Source organism: Macaca mulatta, chromosome 4 (assembly GCF_049350105.2).
Source record: "Macaca mulatta isolate MMU2019108-1 chromosome 4, T2T-MMU8v2.0, whole genome shotgun sequence".
NCBI lineage: Eukaryota > Metazoa > Chordata > Mammalia > Primates > Cercopithecidae > Macaca > Macaca mulatta.
This window is the reverse complement of record NC_133409.1, coordinates 70265353-70286741: the sequence shown is the minus strand read 5'-3', so window position 1 is coordinate 70286741 and position 21389 is coordinate 70265353. Positions and strand designations below refer to the sequence as shown.

At 41.0% G+C, this 21389-nt stretch overlaps 1 protein-coding gene across 1 annotated transcript in view; it reads right to left on the bottom strand.

Annotated features, from left to right (window-relative positions):
• Window positions 1-21140, bottom strand: part of CCDC170 (coiled-coil domain containing 170) — an 89574-nt gene extending 68434 nt beyond the window's left edge. The window contains exons 1-5 of the mRNA XM_078001035.1: window positions 21066-21140; window positions 19763-19891; window positions 17919-18175; window positions 11466-11610; window positions 7644-7829 (exon numbers count right to left, since the gene is read on the bottom strand). Of these exons, the coding sequence (XP_077857161.1) occupies window positions 7644-7829; window positions 11466-11610; window positions 17919-18175; window positions 19763-19891; window positions 21066-21140 (792 nt within the window). The remainder of the gene's footprint in view (window positions 1-7643; window positions 7830-11465; window positions 11611-17918; window positions 18176-19762; window positions 19892-21065) is intronic.
• Between the last annotated feature and the right edge of the window lie 249 nt (window positions 21141-21389).

Below are 21389 nucleotides of genomic sequence, written 5' to 3'. Positions count from 1 at the left end.
CCTCACAGACAATAAGAAGGAGGGTTCAAATAAGAAAAGTTTGAAAGATCTAAGGCTGTTTAGCCAGAAGAAGAGACTTAGAAATCCATAATAAATGTCCTTAACCACTCGAAGTGTGGCCATAGGAAAAGGGATTTTCATTTATTCAGCGAAGTTTCACAAGTTAGTACCAGGATAAGGAACTGAATTATAGAGGCTCTAATCCTGACTTGCTACAATATGGAACTGTCAAACAATTAGAACTTCACAAAGATGAGACGGACCTCCTTATACAGTAGTGAGTTCCCTGTTTCTAGAAGAGTTAAAGGAAAGGCTGGACATTAGCTAGTCAGGGAAATTGTTTTAAAACATGATTCTTATTTCACATAGAGAGTTAGACGATCTAGATTCTAAATGGCCCGAAGGTCACTTCCAACTTTATGATTCTAGAATTGTAAAGAGGTCTGTAATTTCTTTAGTAATCTATCTCATCTAGTCATTTCTTACTTTCAGGAACTATTTCCATATGACTATACTTTAAATTAATCTCATGTTTATTTTATCCCTAGGTAAAAGTAAAGAACTAGGAAAGGGAAATTAAAATACTGAACGCCAATTGCGTGCCAGACACATCCTAAGTATTTTACGTATATTTTATCATTTAATTCTAATGTAATAGTAAGAGAGCCTTATTTTCCCATTTTATAGATTTTAAAAACTGAGGTCCAGGCTGGGCATGGTGGCTCACACCTGTAATCCCAGCACTTTGGGAGGCCGAGGCAGGCAGATCATGAGGTCAGGAGTTCGAGACAAGTCTGGCCAACACAGTGAAACCCCATCTCTACTAAAAATACAAAAATTAGCTGGGTGTGGTGGTATGTGCCTGTAGTCCCAGCTACTCGGGAGGCTGAGGCAGGAGAATCGTTTGAACACAGGAGGAAGAGGTTGCAGTGAGCCGAGGTCACGCCACTGCACTCTAGCCTGGGCAATACAGCAAGACTCTGTCTCACACACACAAAAAAAAAAACAGTTCCAAAGAGATCAAGCTACATGCTGCAATCACATAGCCAAATGATTCATGATTCTGGAACCAGGATGAAAACCCAAGGAGCCTAATTAAAGAGCCCAGCTTCTTAACCACTCTGTGCAGTCTCTCTCTCTCTCTCTCTCTCTCTCTCTCTCTCTTTGTCTCTCTCTCTCTCTCTCTCTCTCTCTCTCTCTCTCTCTCTGAGATGGAGTCTAGCTTTGTCGCCCAAGCTAGAGTGCAGTGGTGCCATCTCAGCTCACTGCAACCTCTGACTCCCAGGTTCAAGCAATTCTTCTGCCTCAGCCTCCCGAGTAGCTGGGATTACAGGCGCCCGCCACATGCTTGGCTAATTTTTGTATTTTTAGTAGAGATCGGGTTTTGCCGTGTTGGTCAGGCTGGTCTCAAACGCCTGACCTCAAGTTATCCGCTCACCTTGGCCTCCCAAAGTGCTGGGATTATAAGCGTGAGCCTCTGCATCCGGCCTGTGCAGTGTCTCTCTTACATATTCCACTGTAAGCTAACAAAAAAGGCAGAACTGACATCATTGCAAACCCAGGCCTGCCTGACTCTAATACCACTTTATTTCCTAGCTTTAATTCTTGCTAGCAGAATTAAATGCAACATGGAAGTTTAGTTTCTGATCTCACTGATTTTAACTTCTATAATTCATAGGAAATGGGTGTGTGGCTTGCCCAGGCAAAATGACTGCTTTCCTCAACAGTAGGTTATTTCAAGAAAACCAATGGGAAAAGTACCAACCTTTGGTAGTTTTTAAGACATACTGCAATATGAAACTACCAAAATCTTTTCAGGTAATATATTTATCATATATATGACAAATCACTTGGACTTTTATTTGTGAAATTTTCTTGAAGGAACTGAAGTAGAGTCTTCAAGCAAATCAGAAAAGCTGAGTTCTGTAGAAACCACACCCTAGCCCTGTGGCTACTTCTACTTCTGCAGTGCTTCTGGACTTCACTAATAAAGTAAGTTTCCTACCTCAAAAACAGAGCTTTAGAAAGCATTATGAAGACTCTTCCTGAGGCTGTTAATGTGTCAGTAAAACCACTTGATGGTATTTTTGAGTAGTAAATCTCTGGGAGTCACAATCCTATGAATAAAGTACTTTATTAAAGACCTCAAGTTTTTTTTATTGCCCATATAACTTTTTTTTCAATTTTTACGATTTTGGCAGGAACTTCATCCCAAAGTGAATGTGTTTCCAAAGTCTGAACAACATTGCATCAGTCATTTACAAGTGAAGACACTTATATAAAAAGAGGAATAAGTTCTGGTTTTTGAATGTGCTATTATAAATAAATATTAAATTCTTCCTAATAGTCAAGTCTCTTTTAATCCGTCCTCTCCCCCCCATATCCAAATCTTGATAATTTAATAACTACTAGCTATAATTGAATTAAAAGTTACTTATTGAGGACATTTGCGTGGCTATTTATTGTCATTGTTCCACTGACTAATAAATAGTTTCTGGCATCAGACTTGTATGTAGGATGTAGCTGTGAATATATATGGAAAGAAGATTATTGCTGAAGGTACAATAATGTAATGATCTGGGTTCAAATCCTAGCTTTGCCATTTAATAGCTGTGTGAAGTTGAGCAAAGTGAATAACCTCTCTGATCACTTAACACAATGACTGTGCTAATGGTAAGTATTCAATAAATGAACATTTCCAAATCATTGATTTTGCTTTCTAAGTACCATTTCCCAGTATTAGGAACCAAAGCGCTTTAAATAATTGGCTGGTAGGCCGGGTGCCGTGGCTCATGCCTGTAATCCCAGCACTTTGGGAGGCCAAGGTGGATGGATCACTTGAGGAGTTCGAGACCTGCCTGGCCAACATGGTGAAACCTCTCTCTACTAAAAATACAAAAAGTTAGCCAAGTGTAGTGGCACGTGCCTGTAATCCCAGCTACTGGGGAGGCTGAGGCAGGAGAATCACTTGAACCAGGGAGGCAGAGGTTGCAGAGAGCTGAGGTTGCGCCACTGGACTCCAGCCTGAGAGACAGAACGAGACCCTGTCTCAAAAAAAGAAAGAATTGGCTGGTTTTAGTTCAGTGGCCTGAATATTGCAAGAGAGCCTGTGATGACATCTTCAGCCAGAGATCAAGGAAGACTTGAGAGACTAAAGGACTCATGCTACAAAATCACAGGGGACATCCTGAAGGAGCTTCTGCTGGACAAATTTGGAGAATTTGGAGCACTGAAAGAGAATAATTGATTATAACACAGTAAATAAATAAAAATCCATGTGTCCATAGAATTGAAAACAAAAGGAAAGAAAATAAAGAAAGCTTTCCTTTAGAGAAGAATACCGCCTAATAGATGGGAGGAATGATGAAATTAGAATATCACCACTTTGCCACCCATGATGTAATAGTTAATCCAGACAAGAAGCGGTGAATGCTAACATCACTAGGTAAAGTCATAGGGAACAGGAATAACCTGATGATTATCACCACACAGAAACTTAACTGCAGAAGAGAAAAAATGTACACTTACACCAAAGAGATTGGTAGTCAAACTTAGTGTCACCAGCAGTGGAACACTCTAACATTATTTGCCTTCTAATAGAATGCAACGTGAAAAATAATATGTAATATTCTTGCCAAAAGCCTTAACCTGAATCCAATCCAGCCTCTAGATCCAACTTTTAAATTTACAGGAAACGGGCCGGGGGCGGTGGCTCAAGCCTGTAATCCCAGCACTTTGGGAGGCCGAGGCGGGTGGATCACGAGGTCAGGAGATCGAGACTATCCTGGCTAACATGGTGAAACCCCGTCTCTACTAAAAATACAAAAAACTAGCCGGGCGTGGTGGCGGGCGCCTATAGCCTCAGCTACTTGGGAGGCTGAGGCGGGAGAATGGCGTGAACCCGGGAGGCGGAGCTTGCAGTGAGCCGAGATCACGCCACTGCACTCCAGCCTGGGAGACACGGCGAGACTCCGTCTCAAAAAAAAAAAAAAAAAAAATTTACAGGAAACAAGTTAAACCACACAGTGAAGAAATAATCAGGCCACTGCTCTGGACTCTCCAAAATGTCAATGCTGTTTGAAAACAATAAGAACAACAACAACAAAAAACTGAAACCAATCAACAAATGCAGTGAATTAACCTAGGTGGGATCCCAATTTGGGGAAGAAAACTGCTGGAAAAGACATTCTTGTAGCAAGTGGTGAAATTTGAATGTGGAGTGATACTAGATGATTATTAGCTAAGCCAAACTTGGTGGCTTAAAACAACAACCACTGATTATCTCACAGTTTCTATGGGTCAGGAATCTCGGCACGACTTTGCTGGTGGTAATTCTGGCTCAGGGGCTCTCCTAAGGTTAGGGCCAAGCTGTTGAGCAGGGCTGCAGTCCTCCCCAGGATTGCCCAGAGGAGGATTCCCTGCTGGGCTCACTCACAGGGTAGCTGACAGGCCTCAGGTCCCTGCCACGTGGGCCTCCCGAGAGGTGGCTGAGTGTCTTCACCACATAGTAGCTGACTTCCCTCTCCCTAGATCTACCTCACAACACGGCCCCTGGCTTCCCTCAAGAGCAAGTGATTCCAGAGAGATCAACAGAGTGTATCTAGGACAGAAGCCACAGCCTTTTTATAACCTAATATCAAAAGTGATATCCATCATTTCTGACATATTCTATTCTCTAGAAGGGAATCAGTAAGTCCAGACCATGCTCAAGAGGAAACATATAAAAAAAATGTGCATGCTTGAAAACCACCACAGATGGCATCCGGCATTACAGTTAACTTTCAGATGCAGCAGTGGTATTGTGGTTACATAGGGCAATGTTCTTATTCTTAGGATAAATATGCTGACATAGTTAGAGGCAATACATACGATGTCTGCAACTTATTTTCAAGTGGTTCTGCAAATATATCTATGTTTATGTAACAATAAATAAACAATAACATATATATTGTTTATGTAAAATAATAAAGCAAATAAAACAAAATGCTAACCATTGTTGCATCTGGGCGGAGGTGGGTGGGTGATCATTGTCATATTCCTTAACCCTTTCTATATATTCAAAATTTTTTAAAAGAAAATGTTGGTGAAAAATAATGGAAAGTTATTAGGTTGATGCCATTAAAAGTCATTGCAAAAACCACAGTTACTTTTGCACCAAGCTAATACTATGGACTGATTTGTGTCTTCCCCAAAATTCGTATTTTGAAGTCCTAACCCCCAATGTGATGGTATTTGTGGGTGGGGCTTTTGGCAGGTGATTAGGTTCAGATGAAGTTTTGAGGGTGGGAACCTCACCATGGGATTAGTGCCCTTAGAAGGAGAGACATCATAGCACTTAGCTTGCTTGCTCTCTGTGTGATATGTGAGGACACAGAGAGAAGGCAGCCATCTACATGCAGGATGAGGGCCCTCACCAGAACCTGACCATGCTGGCACCCTGATCTTGGATTTCCCAGCCTCCAGAATTGGAGAAATACATTTATGTTGTTTAAGCCACCCAGTCTATGGTACTGTGTTATGGCAGTCCAAGCTGACCATGAGGGCATTGACAATAATAAACGTTGCCCTTTCCACAGAGTTAATGTGTCAGGAGAATAAAGCCAGTGGTGCAAAGGGCTTTTTGATGCAGGAAATTAATTGAAAATAGAAATTATTGTCATGACTGTGCTTTCCAACTTCCCATCTCACCTCGGTGTGGCTGTCACTAGACAGAGAAGGCCCAAAAGAAATTCCCGAAAAGGCAACTCCTTCTCCTGCACCCACCAATTCCACAGGCCCCTCCTCAGCCTGTGGGCCACCACTAGCCCTTCACCCCCAGGGAGGCTCCCTTTATCAGCACCAGTCCTTAGCTGATCTTAAATTCCATCTGCTAGGCCATTGCCATTCACTTTTTTCCTATGTACTTTTACTAATTGATTGTACAAGCTCTTTTTTAACTTTTGGAAATGAATCATTATTATTAATCCCATGATAAATTTCTTTATCACAAAATTATAATTAAGGGATTATATAGTGTTAAAAAATATATATGGTATTAAGTCCCATGCTCAGATAGGTTGCAAATCATTTGAAAAGATCAGCCAATTCATTGTGTAAATAAAAGTTTATAATTCAGTCACTTCCCTTTGGCAATATCTGTCAGAATTACAAGGTCCATGTCCTTTGGCCCAGCGAGTCTACTTCTTGGATTTTGTCTTACTGATATATCCTCCCACATGAAGAATGATAAAAGATTACTCATAATACCTGTATTGATAATAATGTATAGGATATTGTCATTTGTGTTAAAATATAAATAAAAAGAGAAAAATATAGTGTGCAGAGTGTGTCAACATTTGTGTTAAAAAGAAATTAAAAGAGCATGTGTATGTGTGTAAAATATTTCCAGAAGAGTATATAAGAAATCACTGGGGCAGGGCACAGTGGCTCATGCCTGTAATCCCAGCACTTTGGAAGGCCCAAGTGGGAGGATCACTTGAGGCCAGGAGTTTAGGACCAGCCTGGGCAACATAGCCAGACCCTGTCTCTACAAAAAAAATGTTTTAAAAGAAAGAAATTGTTAACAGAGAGGTTGCCTCTGAAGAGAACCAGATGGCTGGGGAGAGGGTATGGGGAACATGTTTCACCATATACTCTTGTACATTTAGAATTTTGTTTCTTGTAAATATATTACCTATTTGTTCAAATATATTAAATTTAAACTTTTTAAGATCCTATAATTTAACTAAAGTAAGACATCTTCTCTACAAATTCTTTACTTTTAAGTGTTTTGTATTTCTTTTTCCCATTTATTAAAAAAGTGTGGCCAGGCACAGTGGCTCACGCCTGTAATTCCAGCACTTTGGGAGGCCGAAGCAGATGGATCGCTTGAGGCCAGGAGTCGAGACCAGCCTGGCTAACAGAGTGAAACCCTGTCTCTATTAAAAACACAAAAATCAGGCTAGGCGCGGTGGCTCACGCCTGTAATTCCAGCACTTTGGGAGGCCGAGACTGGCGGAACATGAGGTCAGGAGATCTAGACCATCCTGGCTAACACGGTGAAACCCCCATCTCTACTAAAAATACAAAAAACCAAAATTAGCCAGGCATGGTGGCGAGTCCCTATAGTCCCAGCTACTAGGGAAACTGAGGCGGGAGAATGGCGAGAACCCGGGAAGCAGAGCTTCGGCGAGCCACGATCGCACCACCGCACTCTGGCCTGGTCTACAGAGCAAGATTCTGTCTCAAAAAACAAACAAACACACAAAAAACTAGCTGGGCATGGTGGTGGGCGCCTGTAGTCCCAGCTACGTGGGAGACTGAGGCAGGAGAACTGCTTGAACCCAGGAGGCGGAAGTTGCAGTGAGTCAAGATAGCGCCACTGCACTCCAGTCTGGATGACAGAGTGAGACTCCTTCTCAAAAATTAATTAATTAATTAATTACAATTAAAATTTTTAAGTGTACATGTAGCCAATAGCCTGTTCAAGTCACCTTGTCCCATGTCGTCCCCAACCCTTCTGCTGAGTGCAGGCTCTTAAAATTGTGATCAATAAAAAAAAAATTGTCATCAATAGTTCTAGGGCACTTATCTGACATCCATCTCTTCCATTTCTACTTCCTCAACATGATCCCAGATGCACACGTATACTTCACATATCGTACCTGGTTCAGCTTGTCTTTCTCTTCAGTACAGGAGACAGCTTTTTTCTGCTCTCTGTTGACTTCTGAAGCCAGCCTCATGATCGTTTCTCTGCTAGCTTTTGCCTCCATCTCATGGACATTTATAGTCTCTTCAAGAATAACAATTTGTCCTTTCACGAATTCATTTTCCTTGCACAGCTCTCTAAGCTGAAGAGAAAGCAATTACAGCTGTCCTATAAAAATTAACAATTTCATACATTTTCTCTAAGCAACTCACAATCTATAGACAGCATTATCATATGAAAAATGTAAGAGCACTATCCCTGCATGGACTCGAAAGGTCACATTTTCAAAGGCAGCCTCTAAACTCTGTTTTAGACCTGGGAGTCCAATTCAAATTATCCAAAAGGTGGCCACAAGGCAAGGATAATGAAGCCAAAAGCGTCCCGAGGGAACACACATTAGCAAACCTCTAGCTGCTAAATACACCAGGTAAGGCGAAGCTCTACAGAGGCTACAGTAGGCGATGAAGCAAGGGACCTGCCTTCAGCCCATGTCCACTCAGACCTACTGCAGTCAAGACACCATGTGGCACTGGAGGAAATACAGAGAACACAGGGCCATGCTTTTTAAATATATATATATATATTCTTCTATTTAATATAAGCATAGGAAAATTCTGAATAACAGCTCAGTGTTTATCATAGGGAATTGAGATTAGCAGGGCTTTTGCTTACTATGTTGTGCACTGGAATGGTTAACTGGGAGCATTTATAAGATTTACAAGGGGAAAATAAAAGCCAGCAGGCTCCTTGACCTCAGGGAAGGAGCCACACAGACAAACTCACTCTGTAGGGCCAGGGGAAGGCCTGTAGGGTGACTTGAGACCCCTCAGGACAGGGCCAGCATTTGTGTTGAGACTCTCCGTGGAAGTGATGTATCTTTGAGCCTCAATGCTCTGAAAACATGGAGCCCCACTCCCAGCTCACGCTGTCCCCTCTCTCTCCAACACTCTTCCTCACGTTTGCATGATCGCTCCTCAATAGCCCTCAAAACTCCCGACCTCAGGGGGGCGCTCCTCAGACGGTCTCCGACACCCGTGACTTGCTTCCCTCTGTATCCCTGCATCCTAATTGGTTTTTCTGTATTGCACCTTTCACCATGTGGAGCAATCGTACATATTTATTTGGTTATTTCTTCACTATCCTTACCCCTTGAAAACGAAATCTCTAGGAGAGCATAGACATAGTCTTGTCTCATTCACTGCTCTCTCTCCAGCACTCAGAACAGTGTCTAGCATATAGTAAGCACTCACTAAATATTTGCGAAATGAAGGAATGAATGTCAAATTATTAGGAATGCATGGTTCCTTGGGAATGCGTGCGCACACGTGTTTATGAGGGCGTGTGAAAGCGAAGGAACAGTTTTGAAACCAGAGCCATTTTGTTCTTGGAGGAACACCTAATGAGGCTGCAGTCTCGGTCAAGACAGCAGACTTCCTGATCTGGGCAATTTTTTTTTTTTTTCTTTTTAAGACAGGCACCTGCTCAGGTGGCGGAGATGCCAAAGCTCCCGATTCCTACCCTCTGTCGTGAAATATAGATTCCATTACTGTTCAGCTAAGCTGAAGCCAACAAATCCCAGGAGGAAATTGCCATCAAAAAGATGGTTTCTTACTCATTTTTCCCAAGTGGAAGAAACCCACCACACCACGCAGGGCCATGGGGAAGCACCAGGGCCAGTCGGGAGGCAGAAGACGGGAGAAAAGCTGGCCAGAGACTTTATTGTCGCCTCCACAGGAAGGAATAAGCAAAACAGAGTAAGCAGACTTAGGGTTGACTATTGAATGATTTCAGTGGCTCTTGGGGTGTAGGGGCTGATCCGAGCTATTTGGGGGACTTAGGGCAAGGGGCAATAGCCTGAAGGTAAGAACCAGTTGTAGGAGGTGACTGGGGAGTGGGCTCCGGATTGGTCAGTTCACACGTGAAAGCTCTGCTGGGAAGAGCAGGCTCTTCCAGCTCAGCAAGACCCCAGAAGTCAAAGCCTTAGAAATACAGAAAAGACAAGGGCATGATGAAACACCCAGATTAGCACCGGGAGATTGTGTCTGATAGAGAAAAGGGTGTCACGGAAGGAGCTTCTGAATTCCCTTTTCTTTTCCCCATCATTTGGTTTGAAAGATAATTCTCAAATGACAAGTGGACTTTTACAGCCGAGCTCCCGGTCACAGGTTAGCCATAGAGAGCAGGAGGAGAAGCATCCAGCACCCATGAGAGCATCAGGTGGACCCATGGTCCCAGCTATCAAAACCCATCCATGAGGTGGAATACTCCCAAAGTCGAATGAAGTCATCTTGCGGCTTTCAGAGAGGACGTTTGGGAAGCTCACTAGTAGACACCTGAGAGATGACTTTTTAAAATGGCTGCATTTTAAAAAGGCTGCATGATAGGCCAGACATGATGGCTCATGCCTATAATCCCAGTACTTTGGAAAGCCAAGGTGGGAGAACCGCTTGAGCCCAGGAGTTAGAGACCAGCCTGGGCAATATAGTGAGACCTCAACTCCATTTAAAAAAAAAAAAAAAAAGACGCATGGGTGCTGGGCATGGTGACTCACAACCGCAATCACAGTACTTTGGGAGGCAGAGGTGGGGTAATTGTTTGAGGCCAGGAGTTCAAGACCAGCCTGGACAACATAGCAAGACCTCGTCTCTAAGTAAATAAAATAATTAGCCAGACGTGGTGCACGCCTGTAGTCCCAATTACTTAGGAAGCTAAGGCAGGAGGATCACTTGAGCCCAGGAAGTCAAGGCCACAGTAAACTAGGATCATGCCACTGTACTCCAGCCTGGGTGACAGAGCAAGATCTTATCTCTAAATTTAAACCAAACAAACAAACAAACAAACAAAAACAAACATAAAAAAACGACTGTATGGAAATCTGTCAGGAAGCAAGGATATGAAAGGTTTGTAAATAGCCAAAGAGAACCATGAGCACTCAGATACTTTCAGGCATCCTAATGAAGCACTATGGGCCAAGTGAATCATTCAGTTAATATTATTTATTTCTGGCTTAATGGTAATCTACTATTAAAGTAGAATTTTTGCTATTTGTTTTTTTGTTTTGTTTTGTTTGTTTTTTTGAGACAGAGTCTTACTCTGTGGCCCAGGCTGGAGTGCAGTGGCTTGATCTCACTGCAACCTCCGCCTCCTGGTTCAAGTGATTCTCCTGCCTCAGCCTTCCAATTATCTGGGATTACAGGTGCCCGCCACCATGCCCTGCTAATTCTTGTATTTTAGTAGAGACGGGGTTTCACCATGTTGGCCAGGCTGGTCTCGAACCCCTGACCCCAGGTGATCTGCCTGCCTGGGCCTCCCAAAGTGCTGGGATTACAGTCGTGAGCCACCATGCCCAGCCACTATTTGGTTTTAATGTAAATTTTTACAGTACTTTAGAACTCACACTCAATCAGTATCCTAAAAATGACATGCAGCTGGTTTTGTGTGAGTATATGTCTGGCTGTAACTAAAAGGAAAAAATCTCCCTAAAGCAAATGGTTAAAATGAGTAATTAATTGTATATGACAACCTAAATATATTTTAGACAAAGCCATTATCTCTTTTGGAGAATAATTAATTCTAATAATGCTAGAAAAGATCTTGGAATTGAGGCTCAGGAAGGTGATATGACTTGTCCCAAGTCACACAGTTAATTAATGCTACACTTGGGCTACTGTGCCATTCTCCTGCCACCCCCACTCAAACTCAACCACAGCACTTCCTTTCATGCCACACGTCAGAATCACCACTACATTTATAGACTTTTTAATCTGCATACAGATACCTTTAAAATTAAATTTTCATCTGATGCCTTGTCATTTCTCTCGTCTGGATCCAAGCAGTCACGCAGTTGAATCAGAAATTCCTCATGTTTCCTACAGTTCTTTGAAACTTGTTTCTTATTCTCCTCATTTTCTTTTGAACACTTTCTGTTAGGCAAATAACAAGCAAGTCAGAATTTAACACCATGGAAGATAACATTCATCAAACCAAGTCAGAATATAAGCTCTCTGGGGGAAATAATTGTCGTTTTCAACGCAACACAGTTTCCCAGACACAGAGCAAATTATTGTCACAGAAGCCCTATAAAGCCCTAAAAAGGAAGGAGAAAAGTGGCAGCAATTTTGGGACACCTATGCTTTGCAGAAATATAAGGAAATCTTCAAGGCATTGTGGACTTAGTAACAGGAGGGGAAATGGATTCCCTTAGCCTCAACCCTTTAGGATCTCTAAAAATGGAGGCACGTGTCTGGAGCACAGTGCTCACAATCCACATAGCCATGGGTCTTCACTGGGGCCTCATGGGGAAGGACAGTGCTACCACATTGGTTCTAGAGGATCAAGCTTCATTTTATTTTCAAACTTTACAATACAGTGATTTATTTATAAGGGTCCTGGTTCGTGGCCAGGCATAACTATAATAACAAATACATCAAAAGCAGAGAAGGTTCTCGCCTCTGGAAAAGAGATGTGTTCAATCACCAGCAAAGTTCATTACGAGTTTTCACATGCCCTCAGTCTTTAAAGAGTATTGCAAGAAAGGAAAGAAAATCATTATATTGAAGAGATGTCTGAACCCACATGTTTACTGCAGTTCTATTCACAGTAGCCAAGACAGGGAATCAACACAGGTGCCCATCAGTGGGTGAATAGGGGGAAAAAATATGATATATGTACACACTGGAATACTACTTAGCCTTTTAAAAGAATGAAATCCTGTCAGGAGTGGCAATATGGAAGAACCTGGAGGATACTATGTTAAGCAAAATAAGTCAAGTACAGAAAGATAATTACCTCATGTTCTCACTCATAAGTAGGAGCCAAAAAAAACTGAACTCATGGAAGCAGAGTAGAATTTTGATTATTAGAGGCTGGAAAAGGTAGCGGATGAAGGAGGATACAGTGAGGTTAGTCAATGGCTATAAACTTATAAAGATGGTTATAAAGTTATAAAGCTAGATGGCAGGAGTAAGTTCTAGTGTTCTGTAGCATAGTAAGGTGAATACAGTTAACAAGAATTTAGTTTTCAAATAGCTAGAAGAGAGGATTTTGAATGTTCACAACACATAAAAATGATAACTGTTCAAGATGATGGATGTGCTAATTTCCCTGATTTGATCATTATACATTGTATACATATATCAAAATATCACTCCATATCCCATAAATATGTACAATTATTACAAGTCAACTAAAAATAAAAGGAAAAAAAAGAGCATTGGAAGAGTATTAGAATTGGCCAGTCAAGGAAAAAGGAAATTTGTGGTCTATTATGAATATATTATTTCAAATCTCAGATAGGTTTGTTGAAATAGTATGGTCTATTTCTAATGCTTTAAATGTTAGCAACTAAGAGATCGTCAAAAACAGGCATACTTTAAAGGCAAATTAGAATCATTTCAGTAATTTAGTGTCATTTTTTAAATATCCAAGATAATAAACATGATTATTGCTTTTCCTTTTTACCATGTTGAGTGTTTACTGCAAATTCCTTCGATCTATTCAAAGAGTAACAAAGCATGTAATTGCAGATACTCAAAGCATATCAGATTTCTATTTAGAAAAATGTGTAACGATGAAAGACTAACATTGCTGTCTCTGAGTTCTTATTTTAGCATATGAAAAGTAAAACTCTTCAGTCTTTTGGACCCAGGAAAGGCATAATTAATTGTATGGTGCTGATCAATTTACATATATGATTCCATACATTAACCCCAAGATTTCAATCTTTCTTCTCCATTCCAAAGGTCTCTAGACTACTTCCATTTCTATTTGCAATTCACTTGACCCAACAAAGTTTCAAGAATCTACCCTAAGAAAATAATCACAGAAATGTAAAAATATGAATCATATAGATATTCATTGCAGCTTGGTTTATAGTAATTTTTTTAGTGGAACTAACCTAAGAGCCTGTAGAAATAGCAAAAGTAATTAATTGAGTAAATTATGATATTTCAAGCAATGGAATATAATGAGTCATTTAAAATTATGTACCAGGCTTGGCACAGTGGCTCACGCCTGTAATCCCAGCACTTTGGTAGGCCAAGGTGGGAGGATTGCTTGAGGTCAGGGATTCAAGACCAACCTGGGCAGCACGGCAAAATGCCATCTCTACCAAAAAAAATTAAAAATCAGTTGGGTATAGTGGCATGCACCTGTGGTCCCAGTTACAAAAGAGGCTAAGGTGGGAGGATCGCTTGAGCCTAGGAGGTCAAGGCTGCAGTGAGCTATGATTGCACCACTGCACTCCAGCCTGCGTGGCAGAGTGAAAACCTGTCTCAAATAAGTAAATAAATAAAAGTATATGCTAAATGAGTTTTTAAATATTTGCAACATATAGCCAGGCACAGTGGCTCACTCCTGTAATCCTAACACTTTGGGAGGCCAAGGCAGGCAGATCACTCGAGGTCAGGAACTCGAGACCAGTCTGGCCAACATGGCGAAACCCGATCTCTACTGAAAATACAAAAATTAGCTGGGAGTGGTGGCACACGCCTGTAATCCCAGCTACTCAAGAGGCTGAGGCATAAAAACTGCTTGAACCTAAGAGGTGGAGGCTGCAGTGAGCTGAGGTCATGTCACTGCACTCCAGCCTGGGTGACAGAGCAAGACTCTGTCTTTAAAAAATATGTATATAATTTATATAAATATATATAATATATAAATTATATATATTTACAACATATGATTCAGTAAAAATAGTACACTACCTAAAGTCATTTGTATATGATCTTCTGAAAAATCTATACAATAAAATATTAATATTAATTATAGCTCTTCTATAACCAAAAGCTTTTAAGTAATTATTAATTTCTTCTTGACACTTTTCTGTATTTAAAAAATATTTTTTACAATATGCATATAGTGTTTTTATTACTCATTTATTTAATAAATACTTATTGAGTACCTACCATACACCAAGCCCCATTAAAGGTGCTAAAGATACAATAGTAAACAAAAGAGATACAAATCCAGCCAGGCGCAGTGGTGTGCACCTGTAGTCCCAGCTACTAGGGAGGCTGAGGTGGGAGAATCACTTGAACCCAGGAATTTCAGGCCAGCCTGGGCAGTGAGACCCCCATCTCTGAAAAAAAAATTATTGACCTCATGGAGCTTATGTTCTATTTGGAAAGATGGACAATAATCAAAATATGAGTATATGTAAAAGGTATAGTACAGTATAATAGGACTAGAGAGAAAAATTAAGCAGGAAGGAAAGAGGGGCAAGAGATATTAGAGGAGTACATTTTAAAATATGTTATTCATGGAACATCTCACTTGGAAAGTGCCATCTGAGTGAAGCCCTAAAGAAAATGGGGTCAGCCATGTGATATCTGGGGGAAGAGCCTTCCAGGAAGAGAAATTAACAATTACAAAGGTCCTGAAGTACGATCAGGTCTGTCAGGTTCAAGGGACAGCAAAGAAGCCAGTGATCTGGAATAGAAACAATAAAGGAGAGAATGGTAGCAAAACCAGGTCAGGATGAGCCTTTTGGTTCGTAGAAAACACTGTTTTTACCCTGAGTGAGAAGAGAAGTCACTGGAGGACTCTGTGCTAGGAATTTATATGATCTAATTTGTGTTTTAACAGGATCACTCTGGCTGTAGGGGGCACAGTCAGAGGTAGGGAAACCACTGCTATGACCTGAATGTTTATGTCCTCCAAGAATTCATATGTTGAAGTCCTAATTCCCAATATGACGGTATAATATTTGGAGGTTGGGCCTTTAGGAGGTAATTAGGCCATAAGAGTGGCACCCTCATGAATGAGACTAGTGCTCTTATAAGAAGGGACACCGGCTGGGTGTGGTGGCTTATCCCTGTAATCCCAGCCCTTTAGGAGGTTGAGACAGACAGATCACTTGAAGTCAGGAGTTTAAGACCACCCTGGCCAACATGGTAAAACCCCATCTCTACTAAAAATACAAAACATTAGCTGGGCCTGGTGATGCACACCTATAATCCCAGCTACTTGGGAGGCTGAGTCACATGAATTGCTTGAACCCGGGAGGCAGAGGTTGCAGTGAGCCAAGATTGCAACCACTACATTCCAGCCTGGGCAACAGAGCAAGACTCTGTCAAAAAAAAAAAAAAAAGAGGAAGAAGAAGAAGAAGAGGAGGAGGAGGAGGAAGAAGAAGAAGAAGAAGAAGGAGAAAGAGAAGGAGAAGGAGGAGGAGCATGGAGAGGTGATCTCTCCCTCTGCCATGTGAGGATACAGCAAGAAGGCATTCATCTACAAACCAGAAAGAGGACCCTCACCAGGAACTGAATAGGCCAACATCTTGATCTTGGACTTCCCAGCTTCCACAACTAAAGGACTAAATTTCTGTCTTTTAAGCCACCTAGTATATGTTATTAATTTATGTTAATATGTTAGTTAGCCCAAACCGACTAAGATAGAAATTAGTACCAGGAGGGGGATGCTGCTGTAATAGATACATATTACAATTCTCCAGGTGAGAGTTAATGGTGGCTTGGACCAAATTAGTGACAATAAATGTGATAATGGAAAGCTGACAAAATTTAGATTTGTTTTGAAAATAGATATGAGGGGATTTGCTGAACAATCAGACATGGAGGGTGAAAGAGAAAGAGAACGAAGTTTGATAGTAAGAATTTTGATATGATCAACTAGAAGAATGGAATTATGATCACATGAGATGAAGAGAAGTGCAGAAGGATTTTGTGGGAACACTGGGAGCTCCATTTTGGACACATTAAGTTTGAGATGCCTGTCGGAGATCCACATGCAGATGTACAGTAGCTAATAAGATATGTGGTTCTTGAGCTCTGGGAAGAGATCCAGGCTAGACACAGAAGTGTGGGAGTCACCAGCATTTAGAAACTTAAAGCCATGAAACTAAATGATGTCACCAAGGGAGTAAATTTAGATACAAATGAGAAGAGATTCAAGGGCTGATCCCTGAGGTACTCCAGTATTTGAAAGCAAAAGAGATGAGGAGAAACAGTGAAAGACACTAACTAGAAGGGTAAGATTAAAAAAAGAAAAGAAAAGAAAAGAAAAAACCTAGGCATGTGTAAGGTCCTGGAAGCCAAGAGAAGGAGAAGGTGGTTCAAAGAAAAAGATCAACTGTGACTGATGCTACTGATTGGTCAAATAAGATAAGACTGACCATTTAACTTGCACTGTGCACCCACTGATGACCTTAATGAGTGGTTTCAGTGGAGCAGATTCCAGAGAGAGAAGAGAAATTGGAGACCATGAATACATACAATGTTTTGGGGGTTTTTTTTGGGTTTTTTGAGACAGAGTCTCACTTTGTTGCCCAGGCTGAAGTGCAGTGATGTGATCTCAGCTCACTTCAGCCTCCACCTGCCCAGGTTCAAGCAATTCTCGTATCTCAGCCTCTTGAGTAGCTGGGATTAAAGGCACCCGGCACCGCACCCGGCACCACACCTGGCTAATTTTTGTATTTTTAGTAGAGACGGGGTTTCACCATGTTGGCCAGGCTGGTCTCAAACTCCTGACCTCAAGTGATCTGCCCACCTCAGCCTCCAAAAGCGCTGGGATTATAGGTGTGAGCCACCACGCCTGGCCATACATGCAATGTTTAAGGAGTTTTTGCTGTAAGTGGAAGTAGAGAAAGAGGACAGGGGCTGGAAGTATTGGGTTATTTTTTTTAAATGGAATAAGTAAAATAAATACAATGTATTTCATTACTAAAGACATTTAAGTCATTCATAGAATTTTAAAATATATTTTAGGAACAACTTGTTCCCAATTTTGTCTCAATAATCACCTCTTGTCAAAATGAAGTGTGGAAAACCTAGGTTTCATGACTTCTCTGCGTAAACTAGTAATAAAATCTAATGAGGAGTGTTCAGTGTGATCTGGAGTGGTCTAGCTTCTGGGATATTTTTATAACTGGGTTCTAAATAAACATCTACCTCTGTGTACTACCCCACCACCTCAGGGTTAACCTCTACTTAAAGGAATCTTCCAAATTGTGTAAATAAGCATTTGCAGCCCTAATTGATAGCCTAGAAACATGTTTAAGACAAGGCTGTATTTGTTAAGACTCTTGATGACATTTAGAAATGAGCCTTGGAAAAATTTGTCAAGACTCCAAAGATATTTGAGGTCAATAACTTTTTTTCAAATTGAGTTTCGGGGCCAAGTAATGCAAAATGCCAGTACGTTCAAAGACATAGTTTGCTTTCAGAAGCTAGTATTTTAACGCTAGCTAAAGCGAAAAATATGTTGCAGTATCCTTACTGTAATTTTTCATTTAACTCTACAACTTTCTTCTTTAATTCCTGGTTCTCCTTGATTGCAGTGTGAGCTGTGATTTCTGTTCTGATTTTAGAAGTGGAAAGTGCTGCTGATTCTTCTTCTAGCTCCTGAACTCTGTCTCTCAAAGAGGTAAGGAGAGATGATTTTCTGGCATTGTTTTCCTTGTAGCTCTCCATTTCAGCTTTCAATTCTTGATAGGAGACTTCTTTAGAAAGCATCTTGGATCGGAGGTCTCGAAGCTAACATGGAAAAGAAGTTAAAAAAAAAAACACTTTAACAACCTAAGTTTGAAGCATCTTTAAGAAACCCAAAGCCATCATTTAAATGTTCACTCTTTTATTCGTGACTTAATCTAACTTTATTTTCTTTTCTAATATTTGTATCTGTATTACCAAATGAGAAATTATGCCTAAATAATTGACTTTATAATCTATCTTTTCCAAAACCAATTGAGCAATGTCTTACGTTGTTTAGTCTCATTCAGGAGAAGTTTATGATGTTGATTGCATAAGCAATAAAATATTTTGCAATGGTCCACATTTTCTAAATCTGTATTGCTGTTATTGCTGCTGATAAACAGTTAGACAAGCAACCTACAAATCACATGGTCGGTGATTTCACAGCCGTAACTGTTCCCCACTTAAACACAGACTACTCAGTATGTCACTATATTTCTCACACTTATCTCCTGGACTCTAACCATGAGTGACAAAGAAAAATAAAATTTCAATTTCTGGGGAAAAAAAAAAACATAAGAGAAAAGAAAAATCCTTATAGGATTTATATGAAGAAAACATTTTAACTTTTATGAGTTCTGTGATATCAAAACGCTGAACAACATAGGTGCCCTATTGAGTTAAAATGTCAGATCTACCCTATGAGAAAACGTTATGAAAGCATGTACTTCTTTGGAGCTGTGAGTGCTCATACATACATTCATTCACACACACATTACCAACTCATCTTTCTACGGGGTCCTGGCAGCCTTAGTGAGAAATCACAGGCCAGTCTAGAACTCCTTGGGGCCACCAGACTATAAGCAGAATGAGTTTAGGAAGACTCTCAGAAACTCCACTCTAAATCTGAGCTAGCCTACAGGGTAGACGGATCCCACTCTTCTTCCTAGAATTTCCCCAGCCAGTTGGAACTAACACAGGAAAGGGATTCAGAATTCCCTCCTAAGAACTCCAGATTGCAAGCAATCCACATTAAAGGAAGATATTCTGAGAGATGCTGAAAGTTCTCTGAGGCCCATGGAGCTTTACTTAACATCTTCAGGCGCCCTCAGATCTCTCAAGGCTGTATAGCTCCTCTGAGATCCAGAATTCAGCCCAAGCCACCAGGCTTTACAGTCTGGCAAATGCGTAACTTTTCAGGAATTCTAGGTGATAGGCACAAAGAGAGCATGTTTCAACTTTGCCAAAAGCTTTAAATCTATATCCACTGTCCTATTTCTAATCACTCCTACTTTGTTTCCTTTTTTTTTTTTTTTTTTTTTTGAGACGGAGTCTCACTCTGTCGCCAGACTGGAGTGCAGTGGCGTGATCTCGCCTCACTGCAACCTCCACCTCCCAGATTGAAGCGATTCTCCTGCCTCAGCCTCCCGAGTGGCTGGGACTACAGATGCTCACTATCATGCCCAGCTCACTTTTATATTTTTAGTAGAGACAGAGTTTCACTCTGTTGGCCAGGATGGTCTGGATCTCTTGACCTCGTGATCCGCCTGCGTCGTCCTCCCAAAGAGCTGGGGTTACAGGAGTGATCTGTTTCACTTTATAAGAAGCTAAGAAGGCCCATTTCTGAGTGATGGAGATGCATTTTCTTACCTCAGACTGAGCACATTCAAATTTGACCAAAGTTGCTGCAAGTTCACTTCGAGCATTTTGAGCCACATTCCGATAGTGATTTAACTGCTCCCGCGTGACCGGGACTTCCAAAAGATGATCGTAAGTTTCCTAGTAGAATTCCCCCAAAATACAAAATATAAAGAAGAGTGTTAAACGATCTTTTCTGTGCAGCTGCACAAAGCAAGATTAAAGGCAGAAGCATTCTTTGTATTCCAAATGTGTCAAACATGCTACCCAGAGAAATGTTATATTCAGACCATTTGGTTCTCATTCTCAAAGTTCAAAGGGAGGCAGGAGAAAGTTCAGGAACAAATGATGTGCTCCTCCAGGATGGTGATGAAATTTATCATTTAAGAAGTGGCCTAGGGCAGGGTGTGTTGGCTCACGCCTATAATCCTAGCACTTTTGGAGGCCAAAGCAGGAGGATTGCTTGAGGCCAGAAGTTCCAGACCAGCCTGGGCAACACAGCAAGACCTTATCTCTACAAAAAGAAATTTTTTTTTTAATTTGTCAGGCATGGTGTCATGCACCTGTAGTCCTATCTACTTCAGAGGCTGAGGCAGGAGGATCACTTGAGCCCAGGAATTTGAGGTTTCAGTGAGCTATAATTGCACCACTGCACCCCAGCCCAGCCAACAGAGAGAGAGACTGCCTCTAAAAATGAGAAAACAAAAAAAGATTTTCCTTCCACCCAACTCACATGGTATTTGAATCAATAGACTCAACAAAGAGCTATCAGAGGAGAACAATGCTACATCCTGTGCAACTAGGGACAGTTTTCGTTGTTTTTCTTTGTCCATATCACAAAGATGATCAACTCATTTCTTGTCTGTTGATTTAAGTGTCTCATTTATTGATCAAAGAGATCATGTGATCCAAATGTAAAAGGCTGTCTCCTTTGTAACTATTTACTATGCCTTTTATACTCAGTCTCATAACCTCATAACCATGATATTCTCAATCTCATAATCTCATACCCATGAATCATGAAGGCAACTGAAATGAACATGTGAGATGAGAGATGGCAGGGTCACACACGGACAGCCCCTGCCCATCTGGAAGGGAACAGCTCTCAGCTTCACTGATGGTTGCAGATACAGAAGTAAGGATTTCCAGCCTGGCCAAACCACTCTAATTTTGGAATTTCCAATTCCAAATCATTCCAGTTTTTCAAGACAAGCCATATATCCAGACTTTTTGAAGTGTAAATTCCCGGTTTTTGCAGGTTGGCAACTGATTTAAATGTTTAAAAAAGAAACACATATAAATGAAATAAACACACCTGCAGAGCAGATTTGGTGGGTTTGGCCTGCGGGCTGCAGACTGCACCCTCTGGTCCCGTTTCCATCTGACTCATGCCATATGCCTGCTTCCTTCAAGAATTATGACTGAGGTTGGATATCTACACCACCTCTACGGAGTTTCCAAGGCCTGTGGTCTTTGTGAAAGACCCAGAAGAAAGCCATTCGTTTTTGAAGGAATACGAAAGAGGTCACATAAAGGAGGATTTCCTGGAGTATCTAAATGGCCTCAGGAGGCTCAGCGATAAAATATTTTTAAGAATGCCAGAGACTACTCCACTGCCAGCAACTACTGTTTGATATAG